We start from the raw sequence: 19,451 nt of genomic DNA, 5'->3' as shown, positions 1-19,451 counted from the left end.
AAATTTGCTTCTAATGCCAGCACTAAACTGAGTCAGATCACACCAACCTCATAGCTGTGTCCCTGCGCGGGGGTCTGCTGCTGCTGCTTGGCACTGCGCTTCCCCTGCAGAAAAAAAATCCCCCCAAAATTTAAGAGTGAATCCAAAAACTACAATAGTGAAATAACTCAAATTAAAACTCTATTGTGACTCTTGGGCTTTAGAGAAAAATACTAACAATTTGAATAAATAATGGATTTTAGTTTATGTTCATTTGTTTTAGTTAATTAAAAAAGACAATATTGGATTCTAGTAGTAGTGTATTCAATGCAAAAGGAGAAAAAGGATGAAGGCATAGAAAAATAATAATAATAATAAAAACACCTTTAATTCAAGTAAATCTGCTGCAGCCAGAGGGTCTTCTTTGACACACGATGTATTTTACTGTGAAAGGAACTCTTATGTGCAGCTGGTAAAAGCAAAAAGTTAAATTTGCTTCATAAAGGAAATATATAAGACTGCTTCAATTAAATAATATATATTTTTTAAAACTTAGTTGGATAAAAAAATGGCTTAATGGCCACAAAACAGATAAAAAAATGGGACTTTTTGACTTTTGTTAGACTGTAAAAACAGGCTCTTTAGAAATAAGTCAAAAATTCTTACCTTACTTTAAATCAAGCAAAAAAAAACTTGCTAATGGTCTTACCAAGAATTATTTTCTTTTTAATTATATGTTTTTATAAAGTAAGATAATTTTGTTAATTTAATAAACATTCTTGATAAGATTATTTTTCTTGCAAAGCAGAAACTAAGAATATTTTTTCTTAAAATAAGGTTCTTTTTACTTTCTTGAGATTCAGTTTTTTAAGTCTGGACTTAAGTAGCTATTAAGATGGATTAAATTGCAATTTAAAGCCTTAAAAGTTGCAGACAGCTAAACTAAGCAAGTAATACATGAATGACAAAAAGTGATTTTTTCTTAGAAATACATACCTTCATAAAGTACATATTTATGTATTTGTTCATGTATTTTTTGAATGTTGCGTTTCCTTTTTTGTATTATTATTTGGAGTAGTTTTCGCTTCAGTATTTCAACCAATCTATCTTAATTGATCTTTTCTTCAGTTTTTTAAATTAATAATAATAATAATACTTGTAAAAAGTGCAGTTTGTAATTTCAATCACCTCTACTTTATTTTCCAAATCAGCTAAATTAAAAGTCTGAACATCATCTAATGTACGTGTACTATCAAGTGACCAAATCTGAGGCTAACCTGTGAGAGGTTCATGGCGTCTCTGGCCCAGTTGTCCACCAGTTTGTGGAGGTCGTCTGTGAAGGTTCCTTTCCTCTGGTGGGAGGCGGATATGTTGGCGGGCAAAGACTGGGAGCCGTCTTGGCTTTGAGTGGAACCGCCCACTGCGTTTGTGCTGTTAGTCCCTGTGGTGATAAAACAGGTAAAAAGAGATGAAAAACTCATTTCTAAGACATTGAAGTATGAAGATTAAATGATATTATCTGTAACGGGGTGAAGCTGGCCTGGATTTAACAAGGAGAAGGGGAGGAGTCTGCTCAGGTGAGTTTATGGCAGGTAAACATGGTCAGAAAATGTATTTGTTCAGTCTTCTTGGCGGAAATCAAGAGTTTCCCACATAATCGTACGACACCTGTGCCAGTTTGGATCCTTATTTATGAATGTTTGGGCAAATTAGGTATTCTAACTAAACAAAAGCTGTAAAAAAATGTTTTAAAAAGAGAGAAAAAAAGAAAACAAATATGCACGACATAATTCACCGATTGCTGTAAATAAATGTTTGTATTTTTGTGTGCATCAACATAAAGTGTTTGAAAATGAATCCATGAGCTGCATGCAGCTTTGTAGAAGATATGAATATTTTTTTTGGAAAACAAATATAAAGTGTTGCATCATTGTGAACATCATGTGGGAAACCCTGGAAATAAGAGGATTAACAGAAGCGACATGTTACTGATGATCTGAACAAAAACTGTAATGCAAAACATAAGAAGCTAAGAAAAATACGTTTAACAAGAAGTTGGTCTGAAAGGAAAAACATCACATTTGGAAGAAATTTAATTAATTAAATTAATAAAAAAGTAATTTAAACATTTTTAGGTAATAAATGTAACAATTTTTGGCAAACTACATTTTATAGATTCAATATGTCACGAATTTATAAATAAAATGGCATCATATACATGCTTATTTGGATGTATTGTATATATATGGATATATATGTGTATTTTGATTTACTTATTTATTTTTTATTTTCCAATCAATTCATGACTTAAGCTTGATAAAGATGTATGTCTCTTTCTTTTTCTTGTACTTTTTAAAAATTCTTATTGCTTGTAATAAATCACTTTTAAATACTGCACTTTCCAGCCATTAATTTAGGATCAACAATTGCTTAGTTATAGAGTAACTTGGATTTCTTTTTATAATATATACAACATTGTACAAAAGAAATTTATATTTTTCATTATTGAATTGTTTCTTCTTTTTGGTGGAAATCAAACTCAAAATCCTTATTAAATGCATTTCCAAATCCATACACAGTACATAAAGAAAATAAAAAGTGTTAAGACAAATCCTTTTCATTGTTATGCTTCTCTTAACCTCAAGGTGGCAGTCCTGACTCCACTAAACTCTCACAGTAAACTATCTCCACATAAAAACTTCCTGCATACATTCCCATTTAAACAGCTGTTTTTTGAAAACCATAAAACATTTTATTTTATGCCACTGATGGTTTAAAAAGAAAAATAAACTGAGTTTGCACTTGTTAAAAAATAAGTTCTTGCTCATGGAACGTTTTTAATTTGGTGCTTCTGTTAAGTAATTTATTACCATACGGACATAAGAATGTATAATAAATGTCTCTACAATACATGTTTACTATGAGTGCTGGCTTGTATGTCTGTTATTTCTGGTCTATAGCATTTTAACAAATTATAAAATGTATTATAAAATCTAAATTGTAAAGGGGTGGGATTAAATACATTCTCATTTTCAAGTTTGTGGTAAACACTTACCAGTGTTAGTCATTTCTTTAATTTTTTTCACTTCTAAAGTCGTTTATTTATAGGTCTATATAAGAAAATTATTAAATCACAGACTTTGCAAGTAAAAATAAAGTAAATAGTAAAGTAAAAAATATTGTTTTTGTATTTGATCAAATGATTCAGGTATTCTAAGTCATTTTTCTTTAAAAAGTGGAATGAACACATTTTTTTCCCTGTAATATTTGAATATACATTTCTAACAGCAAATCACCTGGAATCCAAGCTCTGAAAATGTGAAATATTTATATTTTTTATATATTAAAAAAACAACGACAACAAAAACAGAATATGCAGGAACATTTAAAAAAGAACATACTTTACATTTGTTCTGATAAAAAAACCTGCTAATTCATGCTAAATAAAATAGAGAAAAGTAAGAATGGGGGGAGTCTGTACCACAACTGACTACTGCAGCAAGGAATTCTGGTCAACGCAATTCAGACCATAATGGGGGTAAAGTAGAAACGGTGCAAGGCAGAGTGGTAACAGTGTTTAAAATCGGGGTGTTGGGGGTGGGATCTGCATGCAGGATCAGTTTGAATCTGGAAGATCAGTTTAGTCTTTCATCTTAAAACTCCCATTTGTGTCAAAATTAACTGATAGAACCAAACTGACCCTCTAGTGAGGCTGACGGTCAAATTAAAATTCATACATGGCGGTCGGGGAGGGAGGGAGGGATGAGCGATCAAGCGAGCAGAGGTATGGAAAGAGGAAAGTCCAAAAAGAGAGATAGTTACTACAGAGCTGGTTGCAGGGGCAGACTTTTTTCACCATCTTCCCTGTGCGCCCGGAGACGACAATCAAGGGTTGGGAGAGAGTCAGAGTTAAACCCCGCCCACATGACCACACAACCAACAACAGTGCATCCTGGTGTGACAATTACTCCAAATAAAAACAGTGAGCAGGCTGTGCTGACAAAGAGCATCTTAAAACCTGTCAAACAGTTAAAAAGTGAATCTGAAATTCAGTCTGCGAGTTTTCTGTGTTTTCAGACCAAATACAGGATTTAAAAAGAGTGAAGTTCTCAAAGCGCCTTTGTTTTTCTGTCCTCACCGACTGAAACACGATGGTTTTAAGATGCTTTTGGGCAGCCGGATTCTGACCCTCCTCCTTACAGCTCATGGGTCGATCAGAACTGGGTCAAACGTGTATCATTTCAATTAAACATTTAGATATTAACAGATAAGTAAAACGACCCAGGTCTGTATCTCTCCACCCCTGGTGGAGCAGTGAAAGGGGGGTGGAGGTGGGAGGTTCCTGGTGGGGTGAGGAGGTGAAGGGAGGGAGCAGAAAGGGTTTGAGCTGCAGAGGGTTCAGAAAAATACCTCTGTGAAATATTTCAGTGCTTAAATGGAAACTATAAATGAAAGTAATAATTAAAAGTACCTCTTTTAACGTTATAAACAACTTTAAAAATGAAATACAATTTTAAAACAGTTTGAACTCCTCAATAACTCCTCAATATTTAAGCAAAAATATATATATTCTAAAGTGTACAAATTCTAACTATTTATGGATTTAAAAACACACTTATGGTTTAAAATAGCACCAGATATTCATAAAAAATAAGAAATGTGGCACATGCCCCAAAAGGCCATGTAAGTCAGATCGGGACTGTTTTCGACATGATGGTAAAAAAATTGACTTTATTACAACGTCGTGACTTTGTTTAGTCCCACAGTCAACAAAGTCTTCAGCTTGTTTCCCAATGAGGGGGGGTTCACTGCAAGTACTTTCTGCTCTTGATTATCTGTTGCCCTGCTAGTCTGCATCTTAAGCAGAACTGAAATAAGAAAGACCCATTCCGATGAAAATTGTGTTTTTGACATGTTTCTGAAGATGGAGGACATATATTGAGAAAATGAAGCTTAAAACTGCATTTCTAAGCATTTCTGTATTCAAATTGTTGTGAATCAGGAGCAGACGAACAAGCCACAAGTTTCCTGAAGACATTTTTTTTAATTTTGTCTAAAAATTGCATAATCATAATTTAAAGACCACAAAAAGATAAAAAGGTGATCGGAGTTGGTCTTTAAATTTTCTGAGGGTGCTATCAACCATAATACCTTGTCGACAGGTGAGGACTATTAAAAATAGTATTTAAAAAAAACGTAATCCAATTAGATTTTTGCTAATCTAAAGGGCTTATACCATGCAAAATCAACTTTTTGGGCTTCTAAGTTTCTTATAATGTTCATTCCTCACCATAAACAACCCCAAAGCAGTCTTTTGATCCGTTCATGGATTTAAGATTTTTCCTCTATAACCCTGCACTAGGAGCACCAGCTCATGAAAACAAGCGGGTTCTCACGAACTGATGTCACAACGTGAGAACCACACCTTTCAGAAGGAGTCTGCTCTGCCAGAACCGCCCCCAGGCTAACGCAAACACCAATAGTGCTCAACTATAAGATTCCTCGTTAAGCTAACTGTGCTCAGTCGTTAGCTTTGCAGCTGAGCTAGCAGTGCTCAGACGCGAGCTTTGCTGCTAAACTGCTAGCTTCTGGGCTCAGCTAGCGGTGCTCGGCCACTAGCTTCGGTGCTCAGCTAACGCCGCTCAGCTAACGTCGCTCATCTGCTAGCTTCACCACTCAGCTAACGCCACTCAGCTAACACCACTCAACTAACGCCACTCAGTTGCTAGCTTCGCCACTTAGCTGCTAGTTTTGTAGCTCAGCTAGTGGTGCTCGGCTAACGCCGCTCAGCTAAACGCCGCTCAGCTAAACGCCGCTCAGCTAAACGCCGCTTAGCTGCTAGCTAACGCCGCATAGCTAACGCTGCATAGCTAACGCTGCATAGCTAACGCTGCATAGCTAACGCTGCATAGCCAATGCCGCTCAGGTAATGCCACTCAATGCTAGCTTTGCCGCTCAGCTAAGGCCGCTCAGCTAGTACCACTCAGTTGCTAGCTTTGCCACTCAGCTAAGGCCGCTCAGCTAATGCCGCTCAGCTAGTGCCACTCAGTTGCTAGCTTTGCCACTCAGCTAAGGCAGCTCAGCTAATGCCGCTCAGCTAATGCCACTCAGCTGCTAGCTTCGCTGCTCAGCTAGTGGTGCTCACCAGCTAGCTTCGCTGCTCAGCTAGCAGTCCTTAGCCGTTAGCTAACTCAGCTGCTAGCCCTGGCCATCGCTACAACCAGTGTAGCAATGGCCAGGGCTACTAGTTGCAAATATACGGTATGCACATCCATCTTTGCAAATGTTCGGATGCTTTTTGCTTTTGCGGGCAAAACACAGATAATGCCGAGGCAAGTGTTACGTCAAGGTATGTTCCCTCTACAAGAATGTATATTCCCAGCAGGTATCGTTGATTTGTTTCGTAACACTCATATTTAGTCCCAAAAAGTGTAGAGACTGTAGATAGACTTTATTCTGGGGCTTTTGTGAGTTTACTGTGATGTTTATGTTTTTTAAACCACATATTCTACGTTAAACAAGAGGGGGCACGGATTCTGTCAGGCTGTTGCTAATCCAGCCTGCCAGAATCTGTGCCCCCCAATAATCTTCAGTAGAAACAACAAATATTTAATAATTGTTCATTGTTAAATGCTTCCTTAACATAGTCAATTTCATAAATCGCGTTTCTTATTCTAAATCAGTCAAACAAAAGAAGCTGTTGTTGTTTTACATAGAATATAAGGGGAAAAAATGCAAATATGACAATAAACTCCCAAAAGCCCCATGATAAAGCATATTGTGATCATCCATCATCTCTTTAAGCTTTTTGGGACAAAATGAGAGTTACAAAAGAAATCAGTGATGCCTGAGACTGGGGATACCCATTCTGGGTATGATGACGTCAAGGATGACGTCATGACCCATAAGCAGCGAAAGGCGGAGCCTCAAAGATTGAGTCGTCTTACTTCAGGGTAGGAAAAAAACTCACAATAATAGCTCATATTTCATAAATAATTTGTTCTATCATAAACATGAATATAGTTTACTCTGAAAGGCTTAAGAACAACATGGTATAGGCCCTTTAAAATAAGTGTGCCTTTGTGTTTTAATCCTACAACAAAAAAAGAGTACAATGCATTCAATACTAACTGGCATGTTGGTAGTATTACCCTTGTCTGAGGAGAAAAAGTAATCAGGAATTAACAGATCTCTTAACAAAAACATTGAACAAAAGTTAAGTAAGCAGGATAAAAGAGAAGAGCAAAGAAATAAAGCGTTACACACAAAGAGCCAAGCAGGGCGTACTCAGAAAGCGCGTTCTTCTGCCACCGGGCTTGAAGGCCAAACGCTCTGAGCCCCAGCTGAACTTTGCACAGCCTGAAAACAGGGGAGGAGGGAAGGAGAAGGGGGGAGGAGGCGAGAGAGAACAAGGGGTAACGGAAACGATGGAGGTGTTCAGAGATGTGGAAATGATGAGAGAAAGAGAGAGAAAAAGAAAAAGGTTTATGGAAGACAGAGGAGTGAGTGGAAAGAACGACAACAGAATGAGCCTTCCCGCTGTTATCCGCTCAGAGAAAACAAACACACGTATTGTTGCGTGCTTTGCGTTTGTCTGCATGCTGCGCGGCTCACCTGGGGTCGGAGCGCACAGGCTGGGCACAGACAGAGCGGCGTCGCTGGTGTAGGTGGAACACAAGATGTCGCTGGAGGGGGACGTTTTCAGAGGCTGGAGGACGGTGCTGCTTTCGGAGTCGACTAGCCCTCCGGGGGCTAACGCGGCCAGCTGGCCGGCACACATGGTCGGGACGCTCTGAGCGGATAAAGTGCTGTCTGGAAATCGCACAGGGCGTTGGCAGGAGACGAGAGGGGCAAGGATGGACGGACGCAGAAAGCAGACGCAGAAACACAGACGGATCACAGAGACACCCCCACAAACACAGAAAACAGACGAGAGAAGCTGTCAGAGGTTTCCAAGCTCCATGCCTGATTCAGGATACGACCACGTGCACATAAACAAGCAAATCAACGCGCGCGCACAAATATTTGCACATGAATGCGTGAACATAGAGAGGGCACAGAGTAAACGGTTTGACATTTGAAGCTGTTGTATAACTATAATTAAAAAAAATCTTTATTTTAACCAAAAACTAAAAAATACTTTTAATAGTAAGTACTGTAAGGGGACATACATATCTGATTGTTATGACTAAATGTTGTATTTAATGATCACAGATTTAGAGAGGCTCACCTGGCTGCAATGGACTCTTGCTGCCGTGCGTGGAGCCGGCTCTGGAGGATTTTGAGGACTTGCTCTTGGTGGGTCGACGCCGCCGGCCCGTCAAAGTGATAAGTGGAGGGATCACAGCTGCAGGAGGAGCCTGCACGAAAACAACAGTTTTACTGAGCTGAATGTGATGCTCAGTAAACTAGAGGAGTTTTATTCTGTCATTTAAAGGGTTACCTTTCCCAGTTTGGTGAACAGAGTTTCTATTTCCTCCTTCTGACGCACGTGGAGCGCCTGAATCTCCCGCATGTGTCTGGTTTAGGGAAAAAAGCTCACTTAATTAACAGAATAAACAAAAAAAGAACTAATTAACCTAATATTTCATGATGTAATTAAGTAAAGTGTAGGCTAATGGGAATAAAAAGAGGAAATTAAATAATATATAAGATAAAAAAGGAGAAGGAGGGCTATGAAAGTATAACTGACTTTTCTCTGAGGCGGCTGACTTCCCGTTTGAAGTCCTCATCCTCGTACTCTGAATCGTTGTCGCTGCTGATGTAGGAGTTACTGTAGGAGTTGGTGTTCAGAGTCGGTAAGGAGGTTTTGTGATGGGTTCCTGGGCTCAAATTGTGGACTGGATGACTGGGTCCGTTAGCGGTCTGCGCAGCAGGCGGAGGGTTCGGCTTGGACTCGATACTTTGCTCGTTGGCTCGGCTCACAGAGAACCTTCCCACCCGGGATTCTGGGTTTGTAGCAGCCTAAAATAAAAGAAAAAAACAGAAAAAGAAAGAAATCAAATGATGGTTTGTTTGCTAAATGAGGAACAGGCTAACATAGGGGTGACAAACTCAAGCCAACAAGCGGCCAAAATCCAAAACACAAATTATGTCGTGGACCGAACAGGATAACCATTTATTGAACACTCTAAAACCACATTTTTAGAACTTTAAAACAGTAACTTTTTCACATAATTATGAGCTAGATATGTAGAATTACCTGCCATAATTCTAGTGTGAATGCTGTCAGCTGAATTTGGCCACTGAAGATGCTAAAATTGATAGCTAAAAACGCTGAAGTTGATAGCTGAAATCACTGGAGCTAATATCTGAAATTACTGAAGTTGAAAGCTAAAAACACTGAAGTTGATAGCTGAAATCACTGGAGCTAATATCTGAAATCACTGAAGTTGAAAGCTAAAAACACTGAAGTTGACAGCTGAAATCACTGGAGCTAATAGCTGAAATCACTGAAGTTGATAGCTAAAACGCTGAAGTTGATAGCTGAAAAACTAGCCTAAAAAACAAACAAACAAAAAATCTTTGGTTAGCCAACATTGCTAGCATTTATCTGAAAAAATAGCTAAACTTTAAAATAGCCTAAAAAACTGAAAAAAAGCCTAAATTAGCCAAAACAGCTAGCATGTAGCTGAAATAGTAGCTAAACTCCAAAATATCCAAAAAATTTTGAGTAAATTCCAAAATAATCCAAAAATCTAGACAAATGCTAATATTAAAAACTTTAAAACCATACGTTTTTAATATAATTTGTAATAATAAAAGGCAGGAATATCATTCCAGAATAAATCAACTTAAACCTCAAATAACTTTCAATATTTTGCCCTCCATAGAGCAAGATAACATCAGGCAATTAATAACAATAAAATAAAATGATCCAGAGGACCGGATCGGGCCCACGGGCCTCGACTTTTACACATGTAGGCTAACACAACTGTTACCTGAATGCGTCCAGTGACGGCGGCGGGTTTGGGGGAGGGGCAGGGGGACGTGAACGGAGAGGTATGATATGATCCTGTAGAATTCTTTTGGGGGAATCCATCCACAACATCCCCAGCCTGTCGGCCTTCTACCCTCAGGACAGACGAGGAGTTTTTGTGCAAAGTGTTCTCCGGGCTGGACAGAAAGGAAGAGGATGAGGACGACGACGAGGATGACGTTGAGGAGGTGGTGGAGGAGGAGGAGTCGGTGCAGGCTGGCTGCTGGACAGCAGGTTCCTCTGCAGCTGGTAATACCTGAAGAAGACAGAAGAAGAAGAAAAAGGTCGACATTCTGCCCAGTTTAGGAATCTTCTGCTTGAAAGACCCACTCTGAAAAAAATCATGTTTTTGGTGGTTTTAACATCTTCTTATGCCATTTTTACAATGAAGGAGGACATATATTAGGAAAATTAATCTTAAAATTGAATTTTTGAGTAATTTTTATTTAAATTGATGTGAATTTTTGCAGAAAAAAATACGCTCTCAACAGAGAGTTCTCAGCATTGTGGAGGGAAAGGGGGGCGGGTTTGCTCTACCCCAACAGTCCCGCCCACAGCTCAGAGGCAAATTTCAAATTAACTACAGTCACTCTGCAGGAATTATTTCCTAGAAAACATTTTTTTAAATAATTAAAAGACCCTGGGAATGTTTATAAAATACCTCCAACGTAATCGGAATGGGACTTTAAATCTGCTTTTACCTCAAATCTTCCCAGTTTCCTTCCACCCACTGAAGGAGGAGCAGGAGCAAACGCCTTTTCGTCTGCCAAAGAAAAAGGAACTAAAGGAGAAATAAGAAATTTAGCAACTGAGTTGGAAATAAAAAGCTTAATATGATCATTAAATAACATCTACATACTTGGTAGTCCTATTGAAGACAAACTACTGAGAGAGGCCTGGAATTTACACAAAACAATAAGAAAAGGTTAAGAAATGTCTCAACACGGTTCCAATCTTTTCCAAATAGAATTTTTAAGAGCAGATTGGTGCTCACCGGCGTGTGAGAGCTGACAGGAACCGTCTCCGGGCTCAGAGCTCTCCTCAGCTGGGCATCCAGATCCTCCAGAGGCTGCTGGGACTTGAAGTATCAACAGACTTAATGTCAGACAAGCTCTAACAAAGAACCATAAAGCAGCCAGGAATGAGCAGCCAGCACATTTGAGCCATTTTATTAAGGTAGCATTAGCACAGATAAGCCAAAGCAGGTAGTTGTTTTTTAACTTCTTCAGAGTTAAAGAAATTACTGCAAAACGATTAAGTAGATTTAAATCTTCAGATGATGATAAACTTCCTGTAAGATGAACATTTTTATAGAAATAAAGCAGACTCCACTGATTGTGTAATACTTTTCACAACACAATAGTAAAATAGTTTTTATTTAGGAAATCCTATTTTGTAGTGATTTTTTATACGTTGATGATTTAGGTAAAAATCAAAATTTAATTAAAAAAGTAAAATATTGATTAACAGATGTCTAGAAGTTCATTCAAGGCTAAATAAACCTAATCCCTCTTCTTCCATTTTTTGTAAATTGTTTTTTTGTTTGCAGGAACACCCATTTGGAGGGTAAATGTGTAGAACTTTTAAAGATTTTTTAGCTCTTCAGCAATTTAGCAACAATTAGGAAATCCTTCATTTTAGTCTGACCGCGTATGAACCTCCGGCTTCAGCAGGATTATCTTAATCAAACTGGACAAGTCTCATTTAGTTACATAACAGCCTAGAAGGGAATTTTCTAGCATGGCAGGTCAGATTTTTCATTTGAGAGCTGCAAGCTATGTCTCATTATTCACTGCGTTGTGCGTTTAAAAGCTACAAAAACACAGCCTGGAAATTAAAGTCAGTCTGCGCTGCTTTTGCTCTCACTGCCGTCTCAGTCTCTGTTGAACTACTTTTTAATCTCTTTGGGATATTAAATGTGCATCAGAGTTCATGAAGGTCTTCACGTTTATCCTGTTTTGATGGAATCTCTCTATTTGTACGCAGCTTTTATTTTTTTTAATTAAAATGTCTTTATTGCAGATTATGAGATGTTCTTTTTTTAAATGTAATGGGCTCTGGTTTGAAAGTGTGCTGTATTAGGAACATTGTTTGATGCTTTTAGTCAGTTGTCACTATTGAAATAATAAAAGAAATATGCATTTGATAAAGTTTTATATAAAAAAAGAAAAAAAACACTGAAAAAGCCTTGGACATGACACGTAACAAAAAATAAAAATAGTTTCAATGAAATTAATAATTTGTGCAAAAATTAGAATTTTGTGGCCAAAACTTAGTACTTTCTGCACACACGCTAGTATTCTGTGGCCACAAATTACCAGTAGTATGTTAGTATCATCAGCTCCTACAACGAAGTTGTGGACACAAAATACTAACTTGTGTGCACAGAATCAAATTGCTAAGGCTAATCATAACGCTAAAATGCTAACGTGTGTACACAGATAATTTGTGTGCATAAATACCAAATGTGTGTATAAACTGCTAATGTGTGTGCACAAAATTCTAAGGTGTGCGCACAATAAGCTGAATTGTGTGCACAAAGAGTGAATAAAATGCTATTTTATCCAAACAGAATGCTATTTTTGTGAACATTAAAAGTTACTGTGTGCATAATATGCTAATTTGTGTGTACAAAATGCGAATGTGTGCACACAAAATGCAAATGTGTGTGAACAAAATGCTAATGTTAGCACACCAAATGCTGATTTGTGTGCACAAAAGGCTAATATAAATGCAGAAAATGCTAATGTGTGCACACAGTATGCTAATTTGTGAGCACAAAATGCCAATGTGTACACAAACAGCTAATAAAATGCTAATTTGTCCAAACCTAATGTTAATTTTTGTGTTCACAAAATGCTAATTTGATTACACAAAAAAATACAATGTGGCAACAAAAATGCTAAGGTGTACCCACAAAGTACTAAAACTATACCACAAATTCTTATTTTAAGGAGACAGTTTTTGTATCGTGTCCAAGGTTCTGTAAAAAGCAGTAGTGCTACAAACATGAATGCTCAGACTATGTTAGATGAAGACAAACACAAAGCTAGTGACAGGAAAAGAGTGAGCGCTGCAGGACACCCTAAACATGACAAATAAATGAATAAAAACACCTGTATTAGACAAGGTCCAGGCAAGGAGGTCAGGAGTTCTGAAGGAGGAGAAGTGGCCTAATCCCAGAGAAAGATGTAATGGAGAGAACGGAGAAAGAAACACAGCTGAAAAAATTTGTGAGGATTACAAAGTCGTTGTCATGGAGGATGTTAAAAGGAACGTCCATGCTGCGACGGCTCAGGCCACCCTGAACGAGACTAAATTAGCTGTTTATCTTAACGTTTCAGTGTAGAACAGCTTGAAAGCTTCACTCCAATACATGCACATGCTGTTAATGTCTAGATGACGACTGATAGGATGTGAAAAACGGTGGAACTTACCGGAAGCCTTGATAGGGGGGCTTTGGATGGAGTGGTCTGGCTTATGGAAGAGGAAGGTATCACTGTGGAAAAATGAAGTCATGAAGTTACTTAAAAGTTTTAGAATGTTTAAAACGTGTAAAATCCTGTTTCTACCGCTTGGTGCAGCAGGGTTGGAGATGGGAGTCCCGGGGCCTCGTACTGGGGCGGGGGAGCCCATTGGGCCCAAGGCCAGGCTGGAGGGAGGCTGAGGAGCCTGCTGGTTGGAGTTGGGAGCGGTGACAGGAATGATGGAGCTGGAGGAAGGGCAAACCGGGGACGAAGTACCAGGAACAGAGACTGTGGAGGTCAGATCAGCAGCTAAGACGTCTCCCGGGGCGGATGTCCCTCCCGCTCCGAGGTCCATGAACAGAGTCCGCAGCTTTTTGTCCAGAATTTGAATGTCGTCTGGTTTTCCTTGGGAGTCAGAGGCAGCCTCACCTCTGGGACACAAATAGAAGGTTTAAAAAGTTGAATTATTTATTCAAATTTTATATACAACTCTGGTTTAAAAAGGAGAAGCCTTCAACAATTATCTAACTTTTCAGAACATCATGTGATGGAAATTGTCCCCCACCTTGTGTCACAGTCCAGACAGGGAGTGTGCGTCTGCCCGGGAAGGTCTGGGGGCAACGGCTGAGTGTGGACCCAAGTTGGTTGGACCAAAGAACAATTGGTGACCACAGGCGGTAGTTCCACTGAAGACGAGCTGGAGGGACAGAGAATTGGGGTCGAAGGGCCAAGCTGGGGGCTTTGGATGACCGTGGTGGAGATGAGGGAGGAGGGCAGGTGAGATGTAAGGGAGGAAGTGGGAGATGGATGATTAGATGAGACTTCTCTGGCTGCAAGAGTGGAACACGGAGGAGAAGATACTGGAATCTGGGCAGGAGGAGAGGAGATGAGCCCCGTCGGAGGAATGCTGGCTGTGGGTAAAGTGGGAGGTACTGAAGTTGCAGTGACAGCAGAAACTGGTAGCGGCGGCAGGAAAGCCTGGGGCTGAACCGGTGCTTGGGCCTGGCTTTGTGGTTGGGACAACGGCGGCATCACTGGCTGAGAAATCAGCTGCGACTGAAGGATGGACTGATTCACCACAGAGGCAGGAGGAGATAAAGAAGGGGGACTTTGACAGGCAAGGGGTGCGGCTGACGGGGTGGAGGAAGCCGCAAGAGGAGGATGAGCGACGTCCAGCACCTGTTCTTTCGCCTGGTTTATAATAAGAAGTCCATCAACGGAGGAAACGGGCGTGCTGCAGCGGGAAGAAACGGCAGCTGCCGCGCTCTGCAGGAGAGGATGGGCAGTCGGGACGAGGGGGACGGAGGGAATGGAGGGCGGGGCGGTGCTGGGTCCTGGGTCAAACTGGTTCTGTCTGAGCTCAGAGAAGGCTTGCTGTAAGCTGACCGCTCCTGCAGACTGGGACAAACTCAAACTTGGAACTGGAGGTTGAGACGGAGCTGGAACGACAGAGATGTAGACAGATTAAAGCTTTTTCCTCAATATCTAAAATCTTCACTTTTTTTGTTATTCTACAATTTAAATAGTGAAAATGTGAAATGCATCCTTACCAGTGTCAGCAACACAAAGGGCTGAAGGAGGAGGGGAAGTAAAGGCCAGCTCCTTCAGCCTGGCTTCAGGTACGGGGCTAACGATGAACCTCCGCCCTGCTGAGTGCACCACTTGTGTTGATGGACTACAAGGGATGTCTGGAAAAAAAAAGACATAAGAATAAAAATCCCATAATAGAATACAATTTCACATCAGAAACCTGCCTTAGGACAATAGGTGTAATAACGATTGTGCTAATTCTGGCAAATTTATCTCTAACTATACTACAATATTGATTAATGTGCTTTGTCTTAATTAAAATAAATGTATATTTAAGAAAAATGTGCTATCTAAACAAAAGTGTGAGCATTTAAATATTTCAGTGAATAACTCTCTACTGTTTCAGGTGACTTGTGGTTCCTACCTGGCATAGGGACAGATATTGCAGGGATCTGTTCTTTCTCGTCACCTGTCAACTAAAGATCAACAAAAAAATATTTAGAAAGACAAAATGACTAACAAAAAAAAAACAACATAAAAAATGATATACTCCTACAGTTTCACACACAGCTTAGGTGAATTTCTAATGAACTATTGCCGCTCTGCAGGAACTATGTCCTAGAAAACGACACTACAATTCTATGCAAAACACTTGCTTTTACCTGACTGTTGGGATCTCTGTCCAGACATTTTTCATCTGCATTCTCGATAACTTCTTTGACCTGCTCAATAAACGACTCCCTCTCACTCTCCAGGATGAACTCACTCTCAACCTGAATGTGCACACATTAGGACAGAAGCAAACATTTAGCAAATCATTTTTAACAGCTAAACGAACGCGGGAGAGCGTCCAAAAGTACATTGATATCACACATTTAAGAGCTTTTTATGGATCACAGAGGTCATGACTCAAGAAGGACCGTTTTCTGGAAGAAAAAAAACATCAAACAATGGAAAACTGTTCTGGTGGACAAAGTGGAGGAGATATAAACAGTCTCTGCTCACATCCTAATGAAGTTAGTCTGTCTGCTTTAATTTGCCTCCTCTTCAGTACAGTTCAGCCAAAAGTCACAGAGGCATTAAAAAAAGCCTTAACCTGGTATTGTCAGCTGTGCAGCATTACAAAAAGGTTTCCTTCACATTAGTCTTAGACTTTTTAAGGAGTTTCTAAATGATATGAAGTCAGATATTTTTACAACCATTTAATGCAGTTAGTACCGTATTTAATGTTTTGCAAAGGCCAATAAGGAACGATTCCTTCTCCTTTATGCAGTAAAGAAAAATTATGACTGTTTTGAACGCTGTCGTACCATGATCTGAGCGATCTCCTCGGGGTTGTCTCCGTCTAGGTCGAACCTAAAAGTTACCATCTTCCTGTTGTGAGTCTCCAGCTGACACTCAGCGACTCTGTCTCCCCGGTTTGAGATCTGCACAGACACAAACAATCATCAAACACAAGGACAGGACTGCATGTTTGAATGCTACAGAATCATAATGAGGTGTGTCATTACACTGAGCACGTTGAGTTTGGCTTTGGACATCTTGTCGTGACGCGATCGGCTTCGGACGGAGCGCTTGGGCTTGCGTTTGCTGGAGCGACTCTCATGGCGGCCGCCGCCTCCGCCTTCGTTGCCGTCGCTGAGCCCTGAGGCCTCAGAATGACCACTAAGATAAAAAGAAAGAAAACGTTTTTTTTTAAGGATGTTTGTGCTAGAAGTGTGGGTTCAGTTGATTTAGTATTTTACCTCTCCAAAGATGAGAGGAGCAGAGGTGGCTGCAGCTGCTGCGACTGCGACAGCTCTGATGACTGAGAGCTCGACTGAAACAGAAATGAAGAACATTAATAGTCAGGGGTTACGTCAAAACTGAAAATGTGAAATAAGGGAAATAAACCAAAGGATTAATTAAAATATAAGCAAATTGAATTGTGCAAATATTGCAAAAGTATATGTATAAAGAAAGGAAATTATGCATGAAGACCAAAAATACAAAGCTAGCTGATCTTCATAAACTATAACATGATTAGGTGACATTTTAGAACAGAACACTTAAAAAAGACTTAATGCACACAGTTCAGTTTAAGCCAAATCTAATTTAAATTAATCTAATTATTTATTAACCTCCAGACTACCAGCAATGCAAATTTGTCCTCTACCAACCTCTGCAAATTACTAAATTAACTTATTTTAGCATCTTCGAAGGACATTTCAACGATACTAAATGTGAAGGGGTGGGGTCTGGGAATTGTAGTTTTTAGCAGATTTAAACATTTTTTCCTGGACACGTTTTCTTTTCCTCTGGTAGTTGGGAGGTTAATCAGTTTGTTGCACTGAAATCTTAGTTTACCAAGAACTTCCCTACTATCAAAGAGATAACAGTCCTGTCAGATGAAAGCTTTGGATTTTTAAATATATTCATCAAAAAGGGGTTTATAATTCTTGCAATTAGCTGGTAGAACTGGATTTCATAATACAAAATAATAGATAAATGAATCACCTCTTACTGGATATAAAAGCAGGCAACAGATAGAATACATTAATATGGATGTTAATTAAAGTTAAAAATAACAGATTTAGAGATATTTAAATAGATTTTTTTACAAAAGGCAGAAATATTGTTTAAAAACTAAGGAATTTGATTTAAAACCCCAGAAATGACATATTCACAACATAGTTTTTGGAAGAACAATATTTTTTTGAGTAAATGTATAACTTTTAGTAGCTTAACTGCACATTTAAGCAAATGAGTCTAAATGTTAAATTCATTTTCTTTTTACTTTAACCCTAACAGTATGAGACTATTATAACTTTATGGTGAATATTCCTCAAAAAAATATGTAATTGAGGAAAAACGGTTTCCAGATTAGTCAGAGAGTAATGGGTTTTAGGTTGGTGAGCAACAACAAACGTGTCTTTATTTATGATGCTGATGCCGTCACAGAGATGGTCATCATAGCTGCTTGATAATAAATTATGAGTTTGAGCAGCAGCTCTGAATAACAGACTGTAGCGAAATGATTACAAGCTGCTCGATCACACACTTCTTTAAGGATGAATTTATTTATTTATTACAGCTCAAAAAAGACCAAATAACTTTTTCTATGATGTATTTTAAGTGCAAAATGTTGTATATTAAAATATTATTGGATCATACTGGGCAGCTACATTCCTTATCATGGGCAAAAAACACAAAATAATATATTTAATCACTGGTTGAACTTCTTACTTTTGGGTTTGTGTCCCGGTTTCAGGTTGTGAAGTGACTTCTTCTCCCTAAAAAGCCTTTTCCCTGAGTCTCAACAATTAATATCTCTAAATACGTGTCCTAGTCTATCACACAAATATGGACTAATTCCTGCTAAACTTGCTCAAGTTGATAACACACCACAAAACAGAACTAGACAAGTTGCGTTACCTGCGATAATCCAAGTGTGAATGCTATTCACTAAATGTAGTCACTGAAGACCCTTAAGCAGTTTGCTAAAAAATGCTAAAGCAATTTACTTTAATTGCTTAAAGAATTGGCTGAAAATGCTAAAGCTATTTGCAAAAATGCTAAATGACTGGTAATTCCATTAAAGAAACATTAAAGGTTGTTGAAAGTGGTCTAAATTTTTGAATGTGTATGGTAGTAAGATTGCTTAAAAATCCTCAAAGCTTATCAATTTATCAAAAAAATGTTGGTGTGTTGCTTAAATATGAGCTAAACTCCAGATTAGCCACAAAAAAAAAACCTTAGTAGTTGCCAAATTATCCAAAAAGAAAGAGAAAAAAAATGCACTAGCACATTGCTAATATGTTAGATAAAATCCAACATAGCCAAAAAAAAAACAAATTTGCCAAAGAAAAAGCTGGCATGTTGCTAAAATACTAGCTAAAGTCCAAAATAGCTTTAACAAACCTCAGTAAACGCCAAATTAGTTAAACAAAAATGTCAGCCTGTTGCTAAAATATTAGCTAATCGTATGTGTCCTAAAAAACATCAGTAGAAAGGAGCAGGAGAATCACTACTGTGTGAATGCTTAGTAAGCATTCAAACAATTAATTACGATACAGCAAAAGGTAGTTTCTTTGTCATATAAACAATAGAAATACATTTAAAAATACATTTCTGTGTGTTGTTAAAGTTATTCGTTAATGAGGATCATCATCTATTTTTTTTTTCTAAGACAGCAAACTGGTGTATCACTTGATGCTGCATAAATTGACATTTTCAACAGTGAAATTCGACATCAAGACGTCTTTTTTTCGTAGCAGTGTCAAACATGATTCAAAAAGAAAAACAACGACAAAATGTTCCCAAGAGCTGTTTCCACTTCAACTCTGATGAAGACACATAACGTGTTCAATCATTATTCTGACTGTTTGCACAGTTAAAGGCTACTTTTGTCCTTTTCTTCAGTAACTCATTGTTTCATTTGCTGCTATGATGTCTGATTCAGCTGCTCTAAAAGTAAAAAGACGTACAATTTAAAGTTGTTGGAAGACAAAAAGAGG

General features: G+C 38.6%; 1 protein-coding gene across 1 annotated transcript in view; it reads right to left on the bottom strand.

The window, feature by feature from the left end:
• Positions 1-19,451, bottom strand: part of wnk1b (WNK lysine deficient protein kinase 1b) — a gene marked incomplete in the record, with an annotated part of 82,127 nt that overhangs the window by 3,587 nt on the left and 59,089 nt on the right. The window contains 22 exon segments of the mRNA XM_036210266.1: positions 48-104; positions 1,257-1,420; positions 3,802-3,843; positions 7,267-7,338; positions 7,594-7,791; positions 8,210-8,339; positions 8,423-8,498; positions 8,672-8,943; positions 9,921-10,214; positions 10,660-10,739; positions 10,818-10,854; positions 10,953-11,036; positions 13,075-13,131; positions 13,396-13,457; positions 13,531-13,856; positions 13,991-14,864; positions 14,976-15,113; positions 15,380-15,431; positions 15,618-15,728; positions 16,266-16,382; positions 16,467-16,620; positions 16,701-16,774. Of these exon segments, the coding sequence (XP_036066159.1) occupies positions 48-104; positions 1,257-1,420; positions 3,802-3,843; positions 7,267-7,338; positions 7,594-7,791; positions 8,210-8,339; positions 8,423-8,498; positions 8,672-8,943; positions 9,921-10,214; positions 10,660-10,739; positions 10,818-10,854; positions 10,953-11,036; positions 13,075-13,131; positions 13,396-13,457; positions 13,531-13,856; positions 13,991-14,864; positions 14,976-15,113; positions 15,380-15,431; positions 15,618-15,728; positions 16,266-16,382; positions 16,467-16,620; positions 16,701-16,774 (3,471 nt within the window).

The sequence above is a fragment of the Oryzias melastigma genome, linkage group LG23, assembly GCF_002922805.2.
Source record: "Oryzias melastigma strain HK-1 linkage group LG23, ASM292280v2, whole genome shotgun sequence".
Lineage (NCBI taxonomy): Eukaryota > Metazoa > Chordata > Actinopteri > Beloniformes > Adrianichthyidae > Oryzias > Oryzias melastigma.
The sequence above is the reverse complement of the archived record's forward strand: the minus strand, read 5'-3'. Positions and strand labels throughout refer to the sequence as shown.